The sequence below is a fragment of the Pseudonaja textilis genome, chromosome 2 (assembly GCF_049901715.1).
Source record: "Pseudonaja textilis isolate UNSWEBS1 chromosome 2, rPseTex1.2, whole genome shotgun sequence".
NCBI classification, from domain to species: Eukaryota; Metazoa; Chordata; class Lepidosauria; order Squamata; family Elapidae; genus Pseudonaja; species Pseudonaja textilis.
Genome location: NC_141991.1, coordinates 206,762,320 through 206,784,676, shown reverse-complemented (window position 1 = coordinate 206,784,676; position 22,357 = coordinate 206,762,320). Strand labels below are relative to the sequence as shown.

The window sequence follows — 22,357 nt, the reverse complement described above, 5'->3', positions numbered from 1 at the left end:
TGCTTTAACACAGTGCACTTTTCTAATATATGGCTGAATAACTATTGGCAGGAATTAGTCTTTCTTTCTTTGCTTCAGTCATACTCAGAGAGACAGAAGGAGTCAGAGGATGAAAGGAAATGTTCTTAGGCAGATATTTGTGTCATTGTCAAAACCTTTCTTGCATTCCCTCCATACTGAAAATCCCCATCATCTGTCATGACTGGCATTGGAAAGCATGAAGACAGGAGTGATGGAGGTAGCAGGGGTTACTGTTCCCATCAGAACCCTGGGGTCCTTTTCCTTATCTATCTTTCTCAGCCTTTGAAGCATATAGCGAATATTCTTCCCTTTCCATCTTTTGCACAGTTACTGACTTTGCCCCTAATCTGCTGAAGTCAGGCTTTTGGCCTGTGAATGAAGGCTGACCAAGAAGAATAGGACCAGCAGTGCAGCACTAGGCTCATTTCCTTGACTGAAGGAAAGAATTTAATGAGCTGAGTATATCCAGAAGAGATTGTTTTATGACTTTTGCCACACATCAAAATGCAAGAAAGCAAATATTTTGAAAAAGTATCTCATCTTCTCTAGCAGTCCCATGATTTGAGTCTCTCTGCCTTAAAACAGTGAAGGGGGAGGTGAAGGAGGGAGGAGAAAGAACTTGTAATAGCTTGTCATTAGAATATATAGTGATCAGTAATATCAGGTAACTGGCTTGAATTCTGGATGAATTAAATAATATGTTCTAAAAGTTTCAACATAAATTTAAAAAGAGTTTTTTCCCTAGCCATGACGAGCAAATGCTGCTTTTTCCTACCCTTCCCGTTGCTTCTTTGTAGTGTGAGCTTCTTTAAAGTGTGTTTTCTTTTGTTTAATCTTTGCATCAAGCAAAAGTGTTGAGAGAAGATTAAACTAAATCTAAAAGCATTTAATTGCTAATAATTTGTGGACCGATAAACTTACCCATTTCAGTCCCACAAGGGGATGCTCTGACTACAGAGTTTAAAAGCATCTTCTCAGTACTGCCAATTGTCAAAATGAGGTTTTAAATCAATGAAAATACAAATGTTTTGTCAAAGGATTCATTTCTCTATTGGAAGTTATCTTTTGATCTCTGTGTGTGGCTTTTGGAAAAGGGTTAATAAGAAATCAATTTTCAGAAACTCCTATACTGGAAGTAAGGGATGAGAAAATAAATGGTGACAATGTATAACAGCAAGGACCACAGGCATCCATTTGGGACAACAGTTGTGTCATTGGTAACACATGTAATATTTTGTATTCCTCCAAGGTTAACCTAATGGAGTTTTAATTCCATTTTTTTTTTCTTAGAATACAGAATACATCCAGTATTAATGCTGGATGTAACAATATATTCTCAGTTTTCATATGTTGTTTTTGAATTCCTTTCTGTTTGATTCCTTCACCATTTATTGTGCAAATATTATAATTGACCTAGTAAGTGTTGATTGATAAAATGTCTCTATTCGTGTTTAAGAATTAATTATATTTTCAGCTGTTAAAGTTGTGCAAATATACACAACCTTCTTAAAGCTGGTTGAAGCTAGTATCTAAAAAGGCATTATTAGGATTATAGTGTTTTCTCAATATGGACTATAAACCACTAACAAAGAATGCAGTATATATAGCTCAGAATTGAGCCGTGCGGTCCTTGGTGTTTTCTGAGTTTGGTTGTTTTCCTCTAGACATTTCATTAGCCAACTAGGTAACATCTTCAGTCCTAAGAAAAGAAAGCACCAAGGACTTTTCTATAAAGCACATCCAAGATTCCATGAAATACTGAATTTTCAACAGCTGTGCTCTTAAATTTGTTGTGTAACACTTTCATTGTCCATCTTTTGTCATACTGCTATGTAAGAATAGGATTTTTTAAAAGTCTTTGTTAGAGGTTTATTTATTAATTAAATGTATGAACTGTTCAACTCCAACATGACTCTGAGCAAGATACAATATATAACATTTAAATAAAACAATTCAACCCAGTACAAAAACACAAATATCATAGTACAAAAACAATGTCCAGAGAAAACAAACAGTATCTCCCAAATTGGTTTCAGCCATTTGCCCCCACTAACCTCCTCCTTAAGCAGGAAACTAGAAATCTGATAATATTCCTCAACTTGAGCACCAGCCCTAAAGGGTGTCAGTTCAACCTCCCGTCAGGACTAAAGGTGGAGCACCTCCCCATCAGGATGGTCCAAATATCCTGACATACTGGATGCTGTTCTTAACATTGAATACAGATTTATGTAATAATTCAGCATAGATGTCAACGCTACAAGGCAGACAAGATCAATAAATAATCTGCACACAAAACTAAAAACTACTTTTTTTAGATTGGATATAGTAACATCATCTGGCAAGTCTGAATGAGCTTCCCCTTCTTCCTTTTTTTTATAAAAGTGTAAATTACGAAAGCGGCTGAGAAGTTTTGTATACACTTTCTACATGTCAGATTCAATCTAAATTTTCCTTCTCGTGTCCTTGGGAATAGTTTTCCCATCTCTCTTTCAATGCCATCTTCTTTACTCTCTACAATAGAGCAATTCAAATTCAGCATTACAACAGTTTTTAAATGATTCATAGTGGAGAAGATTATGAAAGAGATTGAAAGGATCTATCAATAGCTGCACCTCTATATATTGGATGGACATACAGAACTACATCTTTGAGTTAAAGTGAAAGGGACCTTTACTGAGACAAAGGTACATGGAGAGAATTTCTTTGTTTGAGGAACACATGAACACCTTTGCATTGCCACTGAACCCATGCTTAGAGAAGAACCATGATATACTTGTGAACTGTATAGGAGGTTCCACTAGCAGGTACCATTCTTCATCCAGTTAAATATTCCTACCTCTAGGATTTATTTATTGGTGACCTATACAGTTCATACTGTTCCTAACCTGGGGTCAGTTTGGCTACTGTTATTACTTCCCTTATTGTAATTGCATTGAATTGTGCTGGATATTAAAACACTACATAAAGTATATTATTAAAGATTGGGGAAGGTGGGAAACCTCAGCAGCTCTACATATGGTGGTCTCTTTGTTTTCAATTCTTATAGTAAGCATAAACAATCAGTGGAATAGCATAGCAATAAACAGCAAAGCCAAAAATCCAGACAGCAGCCTAGTCAGATAAAAGGAAGGGAGATTTCAAAGGACTTAACAGACCAAACGGATTTTTTGGCAACTCAAAAGCAACAATCCTGCATCCCAGGACTATATATCATATAACAGAAATTTATGAACAGAAATATGTGCCTGTTAAATATTTTAAAATGATACTAGTCTGTCTGATTCAGGAAAACAAAAGCACTCTCAGAGTGTGGATGTATGCGCGCTAAACATCAGTTTCATTACCTCATCTTTAGTTTAATTCTCTTCCTCCTATCTTTCCATATCTCAAGGTTTTGCTGAAGTTTAAGGAAGGGGAGGGAGATTCATTGTTCTATGAGAGTGAAACCTGTGGGTTCTTGTAATATTTGTTTTTAATTTGGTAACATGACATGCCGCAAATATATGTATATTGTTTCTGCCATAGATTGATTTTTTGCTCCACAAATTACACGTCCTTGGATGCTTCTGTGTTCTTTTATTTCTGTTTTTCTTTCCTTGCTATTTCAGCTGCTTTTTGATAGGGTTATGGAGTTAAACAAGAGAGCTGGCCTTAATTCACAGTTCTGCTGTTTGTTATTATAGAAAATAATCTTGTAAGAGATTAATCTTGCAGAAGGGCAGACCTAATTCTAGCTTAGAGGGTTTTTTTTAAGTGTTCTTTGGTCAGTGTGTTGATTTCTAGATGATAGAGGATAAAACTGTAGCTTAAGGGATTTGTCAGACCATTGCTTTTTTCTCCCCTTACACAAATGTTTAATATTTGACAAATGAATTTATCTTTATAGCATCCCTGGCTATATCAATTTTCAGAGCAAACATTCCCTTTTATGTTTGTGTGTGTGTGAAGCACATTCCCTTGTACAACATATTTTGCTTGCATAAAAAGACAAACTTTCAAGAGCTTTATTTTCAACTTTAAATATTTCATACTTTCAAGAAATTTATACGTATTATTTTATGAGTGTAGTAGAAAGATCAGTTTTCACCCATTTTCCTCCTTGCTATAAATATTTTTGAAACTATTTGGTGCTGAAGCAAAAAGTCAAATAACAGTCCTAATCATTTTATTCAGGATCAACTTGAATTTGACTACAGTAAACATAGCCTTCATAAGTATGTTTTACATTGATAGCAAGAGGTTGAAGAGAACCTAGTTCGGTTCAGGTGTTCACACAAGAATAGATAAACGGGAAAAAGTTCACTTAATAGTCCCATTCACATAGCTTTTTTTCATTTTTTATCATGCAGAGCTCTATAAAATGCCACATGTACACTTGGCATTACTATAATGTGTTATATTTTGTAATTAAGGGAAAACTGCTCACTGTTTTTTTCTTTTGAGAACTGTGATCCTCCACCAGATAGGGGCAGAACTGCTCTTTATCAGAGTTGAATGGGATAACAAATTCAGTTGTGGATCTACATATCTTCCAATTTAGCTTTGTTAATTATTTATCTATACTATGCTACTATGATTGCTTGCTTTATTCTAGATCTGAAAATATATTTGATTAAAATGATTTTTACTTAAGAGAGTAGCTGGATCATTTTCTCTCATTTATATGCAGGATGGTATTTTTGGTTTCAATTTATGTTAGTTTTGCATATAACCTTCATTGTTGACAGCTGGCAATACTGAAAAATTGCTACAGGCAGGCTGGATATTGTCTTTCCACTTTTGATCTGGCAGAACGTCTAAATTGTTAGGAAATAACATTTGACAGTTTCTGTTATTAATTGGAGAACAATACAACCATATCACAAGCGACTTCAGTCTGTTGCTCTTAATGATTTGATTTTTGTCATGGCCCAGAGAGGGATCAATTTTTACATGATACTGAAAATGAAAGGAAATACCATGGTTGCGGGCACGCAGAAGTTGCTGGGTTTTTTCCTTTCTTTAGTTTTTCAGTTCTCTTTCATCAATTTTATCCATGCTTTAAATTACTTTTAACTAAAACAGAATTTGAAAGGCTCATTCGCCATGGCAAAGTGATTTTTGGAAGCATGAACATTAACTAAGCAAGTGGCAAATTTGAGAGCTGGTTTTGTCCATTGGTTAAGGTCCCAGGCCAGATAACCTGAGACTGTGATTTCTAGTTCTACCTTAGGCATGAAAGCCAGCTGGATGACTTTTGAGAGGGTTGTTTTAATTTGGAAAATACAAGAAGGGAGGAGTATTAGATACCGGTTTGTTGAATTATTTGCAAAAATAATAAAGACAAGATATAAACAAACAAATGAAGCCAAGTTGTATCTAGCAATTTATAAAAAGTGAGTTGGATGCTTCTGGAACAGTTCTGCATTTTTATACACTCTAGTTCTACCTTATGAACCAGGTGGTTGCTGCCTGCTCCCCATCAGTAAATGGTTCAGTTATATAGCAAAGTAACATATAGCTAACAGATGAGCAGGTTCACTCCAACTGTACATCAGCCTTCGTCAGCCTCCAGATATGGTCAGGTGCCATTGAATGGCAGTGCAGTTTGTAGACCCAAAGACATAGACCAAATATGTCTCTTTGGACCAGGCTACTATGTCACTCTATGTAACAATTCATTCTTTTGTTCAGATGTGGAATTTAGTAAATATATATCCTGATGCAGATGACCTTACTGTACTGTAATATGGTTTTTTTTTTAATGAATTGTGGTGAATTGCATGCAAGAACCTAAGTGATTCCTTTGGATATTCATAGCAGCATTGCATATTTGAGCCCATTGAGTTCTTTCATGTGTCAGTCATCTTGTCAGAAATTTATACAGTAAAACCAGAATCTTAGCTTTCCAAAATTAATAGCAATTCTTAAGCTGAGAAGATATAAATATGCAGTAACAAACAGCATTTGGATTATCAGGAAGAAACATGATGCATAAATTGTACGTTTGTTCAGTTGCACATATAGTTTATGGAAAAAGAATATTAATATGTGCCTAAAGAATATTCTCTGCCCAGAGGATCAGTCTGAAGATGAAAAAGAAAAAGTGGCATAAATGCTAAAGGTTTTCATGGAAGAAAAAGAATCCAAAATGTTGCTGTTGGTTATATTTAGAGCATCCCTCTTGATTTTGAGGTGTCTTTTTAAAATGTATTTGGTACAACTATATACCTCCACCCATACAACGCCCCCCCAAGTGTGTGTATGGTGTGTGTGTGTGTGTGTGTGTGTGTGCACGCACATGCCACAAACACATGTTTGTATGTGCAACAATAGCAAAATCATTTTCTATCCCCTATAGCAAAAAACAACTAATTACACACAAGACAGAGATGTCTGAAGGCTTAGGAAATCTTAAGGTTTTTTTATACTCCAAATAACCTTTGGTTTCTTAAAATCTAAATTCAATGAATATTAATCATTCTCCTTGGACAGGAGATGGTTCCTGATTATTATGAATCCAAAAGCGAAGATTCAAACAGAGCTTCACAGTTAGCAATCTCATGATGTTTATGTGGTTTCATGGCAATAATGCAGAAGTGGCTTGATGTTGCCTTGCTCCAAGATTTGGAACTTCTTTCTCTAGTCTAGTGTAAAGCGCTAGGATATGGGAGCAATCATCTAAGTACTGTATTAACTGGTTCTATTCTTCTTGCCTGCTTTTCTTGTTTCCCTGAATCCAGTACAGGTCAGATAGGCGCAATTCCCTCGCTGGACATTATGAAGAGAAAAAAAAAGTCAAATATAGCATTTGGAAGAGTCCAGCAAAATGGCATAGTTGGCTTAGCTGAAATGTTAAATAAAACATTCCAGCAGTATTTTAGTTCATATTGATAGAAGTAGTAGTATTGAAACAGAACTAGAATGAACTTCCTCTCAGATTTTGACATGGCAATTGGTAGCTCAAATGAGATGCTTCATTTTGTTCGTTTGTTTATAAATTGTTGTGGTTGAGTAGTTGATTCAAAATAAAGTTCTATAGAAACCTCCTCCATCTCTCATTCTATGTACTATCCCTGCCCATTGAGCCGAATTGGGAGACATACACTCCACCCAGTGCATTAATCTATTCTGGAGGATGAAAACAGAGAACACTTTTCATTCTGTGTTCATTCTGGCTTGATTGTTGTATCAAGAAATGCAACTGAATTGAGCCTATTTGGTTACATGACAGCACCAGTGGTGTGGCTTGTGGCAGACACCTCTTGCTTAGCTTCTGTTTCTTGAAGTTTTTTGTTGTGTGTTTTTAACAACTTTTTTTTATGATGTTAGTTACTTTATTTCCTGTCAGTATGGAAAGGCAAACTAAACTGCATTGCAAATGAATGAATTTTGGAGCAGATTTTGCTTTTAGTCACCAGAAAAAAATGTAAAGTTTTATTTATTGATCATGTTTTTCAAATGATTTTTGTTCTTTAGGCTGCCTTGTATCGGCTTAGTGGCGACTGGAATCCTTTGCACATTGAGCCTGGGTTTGCAGCCCTTGGAGGTGAGTTTGGGTAGCTTCTCCAAGAAAATGAATGACTATTGCTTATTTTGAAATGTCATTTTGTGTGTGTGTGTGAATGTTTGAATTGTAACAAACAGTGTTCTTTCCCTGTAATGAAATTACTGTAAGTTGCTTTTGTTTTTCCTTATGTAAAATACAGTGGTGTTTTTAGAGGCATGAAAGAATAGATATAGTCATCAAAAGAAATATTGAATGCATTGAGAAAACTAAATGTATCTAAAATTAACCTGTAGTGATTAAAACAATGAAACATTGAAGGGTAAGAGAAATGACTATTTTTATTTAATGCCAAAAGGACAAAAAATGAATGCTGCATTCTTGGAAAAGATGTTCCATAAAGTGGGAGTCACCAAGCAGGCAATTTTAGTCACTATTTTGGCTGGTATCTACCTACTAGATGGGAATGTAATAAAGAAGAAATTTCCTGAAAGAAAATATTGTCCTTCATATACTTCAGGTCAAGACATTTATAGATCACAGCATTTAAATACAACCAGAATTAACTCTGCACAGTATCTTTTATTTCTCCGAAAAATAAAGGGAATTTACTCTTGCAAGATATATTGCCAGCTTTAACCTCAGATGGCTTTAAAGGGAGATTGAACAAATTCATAGAGGATAAAACTGTTTCTGAGTCCTAGTTATAAGGCTATATATTACAATATATGCAACTATTGGAAATCAACTGTTGGAAACTGTTGGAAAGCAATGCTATTATAGTTATGGCCAGTTTATTGGCTTTCTGTTGGTATCTTCATGGATTGAAAAACTGCATAAGGCAGAACTATATATATAGAGTTCTCTCACGTTCCAGACTCTGAATCCCGGTTAGCAAATTGGGCTGCTGTGTTATGACCAGACTTTGGAGAGTGACCAGATTACAGTCCTTTAGCCAGCAATGTGTTACATTGCAATTATTTCATGTAGCCATCTGTACTAATTTCAGGATTTTTGCTGGCAGGCAGAGTCTAACAATGTGTGCGTGTGTGCATATGAATAGGTTTGTAAAACAATAGTCATGATCCCTAAAGTCTGTGTTTAAACTGAGGAGTGTAAATAAGAAATAAATTCCTAGAAAAAAATTGTGTTCTTCTAATAGGATTTCAGAAACCCATATTGCATGGACTTTGTACTTTGGGATTTGCTGCCAGGCATGTTTTGAAACACTTTGCTAATAACGATGTGACCAAATTCAAGACAGTTAAGGTCTGTATGTATTGGTGTTTTCATTAAGTATAGAAGATTACTTTTCTTAAATACAATTCTTAAAATTACAAAAGTGGTATGCTGTGCTCTTTGAATAAGCCAGAATTGTAAGCCATGGTTTGATTTTTAAGTTACTGTTTTTCTTTTAAATGAATAAGGCTCAATTTCCAGTTTGGTACACCCTATGGCAGGGGTGGGCAACCTTTTGGCTCGGGGGCCACATTGACTTTTAAAATTTGACAGACGGGCCGGGTTAGCACAAGATTTTTTGGGAATTGCCCCCCACCCCCCCCCACCTCCCCCCACCCTTCCCCCCACTCTTCCCCCACCCTTCCCCCCTTCTTCTCCTCCTTCCCCTCCTCTCGGAGGCCCCTTGAGTCAGGAGTTGCTATCGCCGGCGCAGCTCCATGCGGCTCCAGTCCCGCATTGCCTCGGGAAGGAAAAGGCAAAAAGGAAGAGCCGCGGTGGTGTTTTGCAACGGCAGCAGCGGCACCGGAGGCTCAGGCTCAGCGGCTCCTGGTTTTGCCTTTCCCTTCCCAAGGCAACGCGGGACTGGAGCCGCGCGGAGCTGCGCCCGCGGTAGCAACTCCTGACAGCCCCAGCCGGACACCTGAGCGGAGCCCGGGCGGAGGGAAAGCAGTGGAAGTTCCCTGGGCGGCGACCTCAGGCCCCGGCACCAGGGAAGCAGCTGCCCAGCTCCATGTTGTGTGTGCGATTTTATGGCGCGCGGCACAGGGTCTCTTTTGGCCGGCCCCCATTTTTTTTTCGGAGGGGAATTTTTTTTTTTCAGAGGCGGGCTGTATTAAAATGACCAACGGGACGGATGTGGCCCATGGGCCGTAGTTTGCCCACCCCTGCCCTATGAGGAACTTATGGATCCTAAGATGTTTCTGACTTATCACTTCCAGCACCCTTTATCATTGGCCATGCTGGCTGATTCATCACTGAGATGTCATTCAGCAGGCCCTGGGGACCATACATTTTCCACTCCTGCAGCAATAAAGCAAGAATCAAACTGTAATGACTTTTGAGCTTCTCCCGACTGCAGGAAGGAACAAGTGGATTTCTTGATAATTCAAGAATCTATGGTTCTAGCTTTTAATATCCAATCATGGCAATTATTCCACAGTGAGATTTAATTTTGATAATAGTTTCACAACTTTTATTCACTTTTCTTAATATTAAATTTCCAAAACTGCCTCAAATGTAGAAATATGTATCAATCATGCTTTCTTTTAAAACTGTTGATGTAATATTCCTTTTTTTTTTTTTTTGGCTTTTCCTTAACTCTTAAATACAGTTTACATCAGTGGTAATCAACCTGGTCCCTACTGCCCACTAGTGGGCCTTCCAGCTTTCATGGTGGGCTGTACGGGTTTTGTCCCCTACTTTATAAATCACCATTACTGTGGAACCGGTGGGCGGTTAGAGAAAATTTTACTACTAACAAAGATACAAAAGTGGGCAGTAGGTATAAAAAGGTTGACTACCCCTGGTTTACATACTCCAGAATACCTTATGAAAAGTTTCCATCAAGCTGTTTTCAGTTTTGATCTTCTGCATGCTGATATTCTGTTATTGCATAAAAAAGAGGAGGTCATAGCAGTAGGATAGTTTCTGTCAATTGTCCTAACCATATCTCTGCATGGCACAGATAACGCCGAACCTAGAACACCTTAGATGCATATACTACTGGCTTGATAAAATTATTCAGGATCTTCAAAACAAAGTTGTCTGCAAACTTGATTTCTTGTAGCAAAAGAGGGGAAAGTTGCAAGATTAATGTCTGTGTTATACAATTATGTTTTATCTATATTTAATTTCTTTGCTTTTTTCCTCCTTATGATAGATTCGTTTTGCAAAACCAGTTTTCCCAGGGCAAACTTTGCAGACAGAAATGTGGAAGGAAGGAAATAGAATTCATATTCAAACCAAGGTTAGAGTCTCAAAATTATACAAATCTCACTGATCTTATACAAATCTCACTGATTTCATTGGGGAATAAACAGAAGAAACTAATATGCTTCTTTGTCTATGCAGACTTCCTAAATATATAAACATAAACTTCTTTTAGTGTCTAAAACTGTTTCAAACTGCATGTGGAGAATTCCAGATATGGCACAAGGAATATTTGGATGAAAAGTGGAAACACATATCATGTTGGCATGTATTTAAATTCTGCCTGTAGATTTTGATACATGTTCACATTATTCACATAGATAATCAATACTAACATAACTAAAATACTGTACTTTTATAATATAATGAAGATTTCTCATTCCCTGAGCATTACCCTTTAATTACTAGCATTTACTGTATATGGTGTACCCTACAATAACCCTTCTTCCATCTTTCCATTTTGAACCCTGTTTTAACCCTACACTTCTGGGTGTGCGGCGCTGCAATTCCAATCATCATGACCAAGAATAGTACGACTTGCCCGGCACATGTTTAGCTACCAGGTTGAAGTGGCTTGTTTACACCAGTATTTTTTTCAGTTTCAAAAGTGAATAGTTTCATATCTCTGGCATTCTAGACAGTCTTCTATTCCTATCCGTGAAGCTGCTGCTACTTGTGGGCTAGAGAAGCAATATTCAAGATTAAAATAAATGTCTAGAAGCATGTATGGCCATTGATAAAATTGGGTTGGAGCCATAATGGCATTTATTCTTAGGCACGATTTGTGTTCGGTCATGGGCAAACATAGGAATGGAGGATTTAGAGTTACTTTATATCATAAGATACTTGATCTTACTGGCTGCCTTAGCTGGTGAGAGCAATCTGAGGTTTAAAAAAAGTTTCTGATCACTTCCCCAATATTTATTTTTAACTAGAGATACCAGAAACTAGGATTTTGGTCATGAAAAACCTTTATCTGTTCTGCTGGATTGCTATATAATATCCTCTACTTCTCTTTTTCTCTTTACTTTCTCTTTACTTCACTTGATATAGCAATTTAAGTGCCACTGCTTTGAAGAGTTTATCTTGTCTTTTAAACTTACATTAAAAATCGGGAGGAAAAAGAATTAAGAATAGCTTTTAAAAGCTCCTGTTTCATGTACTTGAATCTCTTTTCTCTTAAAAAGTGCACTCAGACTTTGTTGGCCTTTAAAAAACGATCCATGTAAATAGGCTTTGTTGATACTGCCTCTGGCTTGGAGTCTCTTGGCATCACCCACCCATCCTCCCAAGTTTTATTTTTCATTCATCTCTATTTTTTAAAAACACATTTCCTTCCTGTATTTTCATAAAAAGCCCACAGCAAACTGAGAAGAGCTATTGCTGTAGAGCTGTTGCAGTAAATAAAGATGTTGAAAAACGTAAAGTGTATTTTATTGAAACAAACAAAACAGATTCCAAGTTAAATGGCTGCAGTTTATTAAATGCTAGAAGCTTGTTGTTCCATTTGCAGTTTGCTTAAAATATGCAGCCTTCTCTTTATAAATCCACATTTAATACTAGAAGTGATTATTTTCTGTGCATGCAGGTTTTATCCATAATTGTGTCGGGAGTTGTAGATTTTCTTTCATTAACTGATATTTGAATTATCATAATGAATAGTTGCAAGAACAATTTTTTTACGTGTAGGAAGGTTTTCTTTTTTATGATTTCTAATTATTTCACCTTTTCATTCCCCGCATACTATTGCTTTGTTTGTTGACCTAAATTGTACAAAGAAAGGAGAGGAGAGGATTTCTCAATTGACATAAAACATAGCAATGACCCTGTTTATAATTGTGATGCCATGGAGAGGAAAAACCCCAATTCCATTTTTTTTCCTTCTACAGGTCAAAGAAACTGGGAATTTTGCAATTGTAGGAGCTTATGTGGATCTAGTGTCATCTTCCATGCAGCCTTCAGCTAAGGAGCCTAAGGTAGGAAAAACATGAGTAACCTCTGGTATGATGGCCTCCAGATTTATATGTGCTCTCTGTCAGAACAATAGCAATAGCTTTTGTATATAGCATTTGCACTTTTACAAAAAAGCCAAATTGTATTGCCTGTTTACATGTAACCAATATCTGTTTATTTGCTCTGTTAGAATTCTGCCTCTGCATTAGACAAAAAAGAGATTTATTTAAGCTGTTGAGGCCACTTTCATTTAGCCACTCATATTCTTCTTACTAGTTATGTGGTCAATTCTTGTGTTCTCTGAATTGAATCCTTTCTACAGCTGTATACCAAAGCTTATCAATCATATCAGAACTGTATTCTTAATCCAATAGTATTGGCATTCACTTGGCATTTTCTTTAGTGAAGGAGAGATGGAGAACATACATTGGAAGGGAGGATAATCTGAATATTTCAGGTTTAAAAAATAATTTTAAAATAGTTTCATATCACTTAAAGGAGTTACATCCCAAAGTATATCAGAGTGTTACAATTAGTGAAATAGACTTAGATGTCCACACCTGCATATACCTCAATCCTAGAGGTATATACTCTAAATTCATGAGAAAAATATGAAGAATGCATTCTATTGATAGATGCCATTCTGTAAGTCAACCAATATATTTGGTTGCTATAATGTTCAAAAATACTTTATTATAATTATAAAGCAATATAGCAATAAATAACGAAGTGGAAAAAACACGGGTGAAAAAACTAGGCATCAACTAATCACGCTGTCAACTCATAAAATATTTCTCTCGTCTTTTTAGAGTTGTCAACAGAAAGGGAAGGGGGAACAGTGCAGCAGCTTGCAAAACCGAAACTGCATTCCATAAATGTTTTCAAAGATAATAACCGATAGGTGACCAAAGTTTCTGCCACGCAAAATTCTAATTGGAGAGCATGATTGATGACTTTGGGCTATGGATGTGTCCTATTGGAGAATATGAATTACAATACACCCAGGGGATTGGGGAAAACCAGAGTCAAGGGTGACAATGAATTATGTGTCTCAGAGTCGGCTACACCCAGGCATTGCCGGCATGTTAACTCTCAATAAGTCCTTTTTGAGTTTTGGAAGTTTGGCTCGAGACTCATGATTTAAATGGGGGGTAATTGCTGGAATCATGACACATGCAAAAGAGGCTATGCCATTCCTAACCAGAATCCTGGACAAAGAGCCAAGTCTTCAAGGCCCTCCAAGACATTAGAACTATGAGAGTTAGCTGGATCTCAGGAGGAACTTCATTTCACAGGACAGGAACTGCAACAGAGAAGGTGCATTTCCAGATGGCATTGTTCAATAGAAGTAAGAGCACAGAAACCTTGTTGTACCCAAGTAGACACACAGATATTAGAGAAGATAGGCAGTGTCTCAAAGTAACTATATCCTACGCCATGTAAGACTTTTTAGGTAATACAAGATGACCAGGGTGTGAATGACTTGAACTCTGATTTAGTGAATAGCAGCATATTGATCTCATTTCTCTTTCAGTGTAGTTATTCTGTATTAGTGACACCTTAAAATGTGGGCTATAATGTTATATAAAAGTGGCTGACTTAAATAATATGGACATGAGGGTGGCTTTGATGATTTCGTGACTGCAATATCTCTAAGAGAACCTTCAATTTATATGCTAGGCAACAGAGTTACAGAGTGATCTTATTTTTCAAGAAATGGGTCGCCGTATCAAAGAAGTTGGAAATGAGCTGGTGAAGAAAATAAATGCTGTATTTCAGTGGAACATCAATAAAGATAACAAGCCTACAGTGCAGTGGAGTAAGTTGCAAGATTAATTAATTTATGGAGCCTCTTATTATGTCTTCTAATGGAATTAGTGAATCATGTTTCTAAATCCCGCTATGTGAAAAGCAGCAACGTAATGTTCACTTCTCCTAGAATTGTAATTGTATCTTTGTTGGCCGTGGACATTTGTAAGTTTGAGCCAGTTGTTATCTCTTAGCTCAACCTGTCACATAAATTTGCTGCAAGAAAAAAAATGGACATTGAGTGCTATTTGTGCAACCTTGAACTTATGAAGGAAAGGCAGCATTTCAATGTAATAATTGATTGAATGCCATACCTTATGTTGTTCTTATCATAATTTCTTTTCCAGGGCTATATTGTATACAGGCAGTTCTCACATTAAGTAGATTTTGACTTGCTTAAAACCTCCTTTTAACCAAGGAATAATAATAATAATTGATTGATGTGGCCCTGGCAGCTAGTAATATGGTGCCACAATATCATAAATGTTTATTATTATTATTATTATTATTATATATTTTATATGCATCCAAGATTTAAATTCAGAAGTTACCTTTAAGAAGAAAACTAAAACAGTCTCTATAGAATATTCTATGTCTGCAACCAAAAATAGTAAGTGCATAGGGAATTGACTTCCCTTGTCTTTAGGCCCAAAACAGAAATGTTTCTGGAACCACCCTTGGCTTTTGAGCAGTTCCATTCCATTTTAAAAGGCAATGCTTCCAATGCTGAAGCCTCTAGGTCTGTCTGAGGAAGATGGAAAAAACCCAACTGCATAGGTTCTGGCTAGTTGATATTTCAGTTCAGACATCAGATAGATTGACCCAAACTTTATTATGTACTAAATTCTGCCTTTCTTTCATACTGAATATACAAGGAGAATGTATGCAGCAATTGGAAAAGGCAGTTGGCTAAGCTTAATTTTAGCTATAATTTACCCTTTTCGGAGTGGCATTTTTATGACAACAAACCTGGGTGTAATCCCACCCCCCCATTTTTGTTTGTTAACTTTGATGTTTGCTTCCTTGCTTGGTTTTATCTCCCAGAGTCTTGGTCACGCCCACAACCTTTCTTCTTGGGTTCTCTGTTGTTAACAGCTAGTAAACTGAAATCTAACTATAGATGTTAGCTTCTGGCACTTTCTCTTTTCCTGCCTGACCTGCTAGGTTTGTTTGTATCATTAACCATGTGTTGCAGCCTACCTTGGCTTTGCCTTGGCACCGTCCCCTGGCCTTCTGCTCTTATGGACCCTGTAGCTGCTGACAGCTCTGGCTACTTTCAGAGATCCTGCAGTTTGTAGCTGTTATGGGTGGTGATTGAAACTCTGGCAACTTTGCGTGATGTCCTTGGGCTGCATGTCAGGGAGGGGATGGAGGAGAAAAAGCCCTTAAACAAATGATTTGCAGTTCAGGTTGACATGGCCAATAATTTTATTCTTCCCAAATTCATGACTGCCAAAAAAGCTTTTATTGCTTTGTGCAATTGTCTGCAGCATCCTCCCTCATATCATGCCAACCTCTTCATTTCATTAGTGTCCCTTAAGCGGCTGGAGTATGTGAACTAGAATTAATATTTGCAATGGGAGTGGGAATTCTTCACTGTGAAACTTTTAGCAGCTTATTTTAATAATAACAAGATTTTATTTGCAGGCTGCATAGAAATATGTTTGATATATCAGGACAATTCCTTGGCTTTACCTCCCTCTCCCTCCCCACTCCCCCAAATAGGCATACCCTGTTTAAATCAGGACCATTTTCCTCCCCTGGTAAACTAGCTTTGTGAGGCTATTTAACATTTATATTTATGCAGCATCTTTCAAGTGTCCAGAACTTTGTGTATATGAACATAAAATATGCATTGTAAATTCAATTAAACAGAAACTATGTATAGTTGGCTTGTACTATTATATAATCCCATGCTACTGATGATAAGGAGAGATTTATAGTTTAGCAGAGAGCAAGTCACCCAGGGTTTTTGTGGGTAAAGTGAAATGTGAATCTAGGATTTCCTGAGTATGTACTGGTGTAGACTTTCATGGCTGGTATCTGTTGGGGCAATGTTGAACTTCCAGGTTTATCTGGACGGTAGTTTTTCTGATTTTTCACAGGCAAGGGTGAGGCTGGCATATTTAGAGACAAGGTGGTCTCTGCACAAACCACTGAGCAGAAACTGACTGGACTTTTTAGCCAGATGATTTGACATTTCACTGATGTTGAGCTGAGTTAATTTCCAATTGGTGCAGGTGAAATTAACCAACCAGCATGAACAGTGAACAAATTATTAATAAACACCATTAAAATGACTAATCAAGTTCAGGCACAAAGAACCAATCAGAGATAGTCCTCACCAATCTGCATCAACTGTTGTGTGTGGCCTGAGTAGTCATAATAGCTGGTGAAACTTCACAAAGTCACAGTCACTAAATCCTGAAACTCAATACTGGCCAATAGTGTTCTGACCATTGCTTGTACTCTTGTCCAATACATTAAATTATTAGTATGCACTTGCAATAGATAATTTGTATTCAGCTAAGTTTCTACCCATACATCTTCTAACAAAACCATTCTATCAAAAAATAATTGATTTATGTTTCGTTAACCTTGACCAAGCTCTATTCTTCAAAATGACTTAGCCCTTTAAGTACATGTACTATATTATGCAATTGTTATGGTAAAATGGAGCAGGTTTTAAAACAAACTAATCCATCAGGTCAAAGCAGATTTTTTCATGTGCATTGGTAATTGTAAAACCATTCTATATTTTAAAAAAATTAAATTTAAAAAAAAGAAACAGCTTCCAAATTGTTGCCTTGGAATGACAAGATTGCTACATTATAATTAAATCTGTTAGGTCCATACAAGAATAATAATTGACACTGTCTTTGTTTTGCACTCCTTCTATGGGGTGAGAGAAAAAATAGCTTTGAAAATCTGCAAGGCATAAAAATGAGTTGACAGAACACAATTTTGTCATAACATTCTCCATTGCTAACATCATGATACCTGAGAACTTAGGTACTTTGTAGTAGATCATTTTGGCAGTGCATCTTGTGCAGGAAGTAGGACTTTGAAAATCAGACACTTTTGAAAAATAGTGGTATTCCTTGAAGAAAGGAGATATACTTGGCTGAGATTCAGGTACTCATGAAACTGATTGTTTTAAAGAAAATACAACAGCAAAAAAAATACTGCAATATTACATGTGTTTTCACTGAAGAAAGTCTGTAATATACAGGAATCTAGGAAATCAGAATTAAATAATAATTTCTTCTTAAATATTTATAAAATAATAAATGTATGCTGCTTTCTGTTTTGCCCAGTCCAGCTGTGAAAAAACACTTATTAAATATGCTATTTGATTAAAGTCTTGGATGGTTATGTCTTTTTCAGTAAGAATGCAGTGGAGAAAATCCAGCATATTTCTGTGAGGCTGAATGATAAAAGATATTTAATAATTTGTAGAGCCATGTCTCTTTTTCAAATGTAAGATTTTATATTGACTAGGTAATGCCCACTATCTGAGCTAATATCTTTGTGTATTTCTTTTCCATTCTGCAGTTTCATAGCACTTGTGAGCACCAATTAGAATAGAATAGCAATAGCAATATCACTTAGACATATACCATTTCATACAGCTTTACAGCCCTGTCTAAGCAGTTTAAAGTGTCAGCATACCAACAATCTGGATCTTCATTTTACTGACCTCAGCAGAATGGAAGGCTGAGTCGATCTCGAGCCAGTCAAGATTGAACACCTAGCTATGGACAGAGTTAGCCTGCAATACCACATTCTAACCACTGCACCACCACAGCTAGAATTAGAATTAGAATACTTTATTTGGCCAAGCGTGATTAGACACCTAAGGAATTTGTCTCTGGTGCAGAAGCTCTCAGTGTACATGCAAAGCAACAGAATAACAATACCAATAAGATGGGGTAGTAAAGAAGATAAGAAGGATAATAGTAATATTACAGCCATACAACATGAGTAGATATGCATTCACGTTAGACAGTACTGTGAGAGTTAGATGTTCAGCAGAGTGATGACACAAAGGAAAAAACTGTCCTTGTTTGTAGTTGCAGTTGTATAATGATATCCCAAGGGAAGGAGTTGAAACAATTTATGGTCAGGGTCTGTAGCTACAATTGTCTCAGCCTTTCCTCTGGTTTGTGAAATATACAGATCTTCTATGGAAGACAGGCTGGTTGAAATTATTCTTTCTGCAGTCCTAACTATCCGTTGGAGGCTGTACCTGTCCTGTTTGGTTGCTATACGAAATTAGACAGTTATAGAAGTACAAATGATGGAGTCATTAAATAATTCCTCTGTAAAATTGTATCAAAAACTCCTAGGGCATTCTGAAGTTGATGCAGGAAGAACATTCTTTTTTGTGCCTTTTTAATGATGGTTCTAATGTTGGGTGTGTCAGAATATTCATGAACTGGCAGGGACATGGTAACAAGGTCAGCCAATGAATGGCATAGGAACAGATCAGCCAATGGGACCTCTTTAACTGAAACTTAAAGAGTGAGTCTGGGTGTGGCTGCTCTGAGCTCTGAAGTTGCAATACCTGTCAGGGCTTGTCTGTTGAAACTGCTTCTCTGCTTGTGGAACCTACCCTGGTATTGTATATTTACTGATGTATTATATGTATATAAAGAACTTAATGAATCCTGCTGAATCAGTTATCTGTGTGTGCTTTCTCGAAGTGATTTCTGCAACAAACAAATCCTGGGAGATTATAGAATACAAAAATTTCAAGTACTCTACTACTAATACTGTGTTGTCAAATATAATAAGAGGTGATAGAATAAAAGAAATAATACTTCTCCTACTATGTTACAGATGATTTAGAAAAGTACCAGCAAAAAAAGTACCATAAAGAAAAATGACGTTTTTAAATAGAATAAATTTAAATAAAAGCACTTGCTTCTTGATGGTACAAAGAACATATGGTGTGAGTTGTACTTTGTCCTATGTTCTGCCCTTGCGGACCGAGTCAGATGACTTTCCATGAGTATTGCTCTTGAAGTAGTTGATATTGGCATATTGAACTGGAAGATCTGTTTAGCTATTTATCTGATTATAGTTATTAATCATAATCCAAAATACAATCTTTTTTTATGAATTTCATGGGTCCTCTCTTTAAGGCAGGGGTGTCAAACTCAAGGCCCAGGAGCCAGATCCAGCCTGCAGGGTGCTTAGATCTGGACCGCGGGGCTGCCCTGGAAACCAAAAAGGACCCGCAGTGCCTCTGCCAGAGAAAATGGAGCTTGTGAAAGCTGCGCTCTGTTTTCACTGGCAGAGGGTTACAGGAGACCATTGCAGCCAAAAATGGAGCTCAGGGACCTGTTTTCTCTGGCAGAGCACTCTGGCCACCACAGGTGTCCCCCAACACAAATGACGTGCTGGCCACACCCACCTTGACCCCCTGAGGTCAAACACAACGGTGATGTGGCCCTCAATGAAATCAAGTTTGAAATCAGTTTTTGATTTCTTTTTCTTCTTTTCCCAAGTTTTATTAGATTTTTATTTTTAAATAAACATCAATATCTTTACATGAACAGTGTGGCCCCCTTGGTATAATACATTTTAATACAAACATCAATAATGATATTCATAATGGTTGTTATATTAATCAAAGTTATATTATCCTAGTATTGATATACATTTTTAAAAAGTAGTTATTCAATATTATATTACATTTTAATGCCAATTATGTTATAAGCATGCATGATAATACCATCTTTCAGCCTCTAATCTTTTCTATCAAATGATTACTTATATTCTATTGTATAAAGATTATATCTGCTAATATTTCCCTATTTCTTATTTCTAGCTCTATTCTAACTTCTAGTCAGGTCATCTTGCTAATCCTAATATTAATACACATATTTATATAAGGCATAGCTCTTCATTATTTGATTATTCAAAGTCACAATACACCATTCAAATACCAGTCTTCCTATTATTTAAACATACCTTATAATACCCTCTTTCAACCTCCAGTCTTTCCATCTAACTATTGCTTCATATAAAGATGTGTATTCTTATTTCTACCTCTATTCAAATTTCTAATAAGGCCATCATTATATTAGAAAAATATAATATAATATAGTGAGAGATGATGGATATAAAGGAATCCATAATACTTCAATAAGAATTGAAGTATTAAAATGATTGAGAGAAAGTGTGTGTGTATCTGTGCGTCTGTGTGTTTGTATTCCTTTCTATCCATCATGTTTAATACTTCAATTCTTATTCATTTTTTGGCTTGCCTCATACTCCTCTCTTGGATCTTTATCTCTATCAACATCTATATCTTCACCATTGAGACTGAATATTTCTCCCATCTCTATCATCTTAAACTGCCAGGCCTACAGAGTATCTACCCAAACCCTTTTCTCCCTTTCAAAAATATCTTTCAGGTTATCCGATTCCCTTCCCTTGCATCTTGTCTTAATTTAATAAGTCCCGCTCTTACTCAAGTCCAAAAACAATGTCACCACAGTCCTCTAGATGAATGTTCTTTATTTTTCTCATTTAAAAAAATCTAAACTTTTACGGGTCTGATATATTCCATTCACCAGTAGATGAGGGCCTGAGCTTAGGTTTCAGCACTGTTTTAAATCTTAACGATTTAATTAATCAAAATTTAGTTCAATTTATGGAAGCAAAATCAGCTATTCAAGTAGTTTTTTATAATGCCTTTCCAAACAACACCTACCCAATTTAAGAATCCAATTTTCTATGTTTTGAAAGGTCTTTAGCTTCTTTCCTTCTCTCTTCCTCTTTCGGGTGTATGATTTTTCTCTCTATGGTTGTTAGCCACTTTGAAAAATAGTTCCAAAAGTCTCTTTTTCTGGATTTTCTTCTTTGTTTTTTTTCTTTAAAGTTAGGGTCTAAATAAAAAGGAATCTTCTCATCCAGCTCCAATCACTTTTCATCTGCATCACTCCTACATATTTCTTAGTTTCCTCGGCTGTACCAGCTTCGTGGCAGCCATGATGGCTGCTTCTTCTTGTTGAGGAAGAGGGAAGAAGCCCTGAGTCCAGCAGGAGAGTTGCTGTTCTCCGCAAACTGCAGGGAGCCCCTCTTTTCTTCACCATCTGTATAGGGTGGCTTTAACTCCTTTTGGAGCCCTCCAACAGGGAAAATTCGGCATAGGAACGCAGAGACCCGCTCCTCATGTGCGACAGTGTCACGATATCAGCCGGAAGTCCTTTAAAGTATTTTTCATTTGCTTAGTTAATTGGAAGCTGTAGTCTGTGCATTCTCATCAGTGAGTAACAGTCACATTTAAGCGTTTTAGGCAGACATTGAACCTAAATTCTGAAAAGCCTGTCCAGTTCATTTACTATTTACATTTGGTCACTTTCACTAGTTAGAGGGTTACAGAAGTGAAGAATATGTTTATGTCATAAAATGATGTATACCCTATGAATGGATAAATCAGCAAAGATGCTATTCAAATTTCATATTAGAAAATGATCCAAGATTCAGTTGGAATTTGTTATTCATAGTGAAAGATGACAAGATTCTATTCTAATTAATTCAAGTTCAGTTGGATAAAAAAGATACCACTAACAGCTCAGCCCATATCTCAGATTGGTTAGGAAACAAAAGGCCATAAACATTCCCAATATCTTTGTTACTCAGTTTAGAAAATGTCAATGTTTTTTCTAAAAGTTTTCTTGACTAAATAGCTGTTAAAGCATAAGTACAATATCTTCACTGAGATACTTAGTTGAAGGTAATATCTGGGAAATTGGAGATTTAACCAGCATATCAAGATCTGAATGAAATGCAAGTGCTCAAATACCTGGGGAAAAGTCGGTATAGAAAGCTTTGCATTTGCCTTTTAACTCCAACATTCTGTTAGCACTAATACAGAAACTGGAATGATTGCATGGGTGTATATAA

At 36.5% G+C, this 22,357-nt stretch overlaps 1 protein-coding gene across 1 annotated transcript in view; it reads left to right on the top strand.

Annotated features, from left to right (window-relative positions):
• The window catches only part of HSD17B4 (hydroxysteroid 17-beta dehydrogenase 4), a 56,460-nt gene that overhangs the window by 31,790 nt on the left and 2,313 nt on the right, over positions 1-22,357 (top strand). Inside the window, exons 18-22 of the mRNA XM_026720372.2 lie at positions 7,480-7,549; positions 8,670-8,776; positions 10,626-10,712; positions 12,565-12,651; positions 14,309-14,447. Of these exons, the coding sequence (XP_026576157.2) occupies positions 7,480-7,549; positions 8,670-8,776; positions 10,626-10,712; positions 12,565-12,651; positions 14,309-14,447 (490 nt within the window). The remainder of the gene's footprint in view (positions 1-7,479; positions 7,550-8,669; positions 8,777-10,625; positions 10,713-12,564; positions 12,652-14,308; positions 14,448-22,357) is intronic.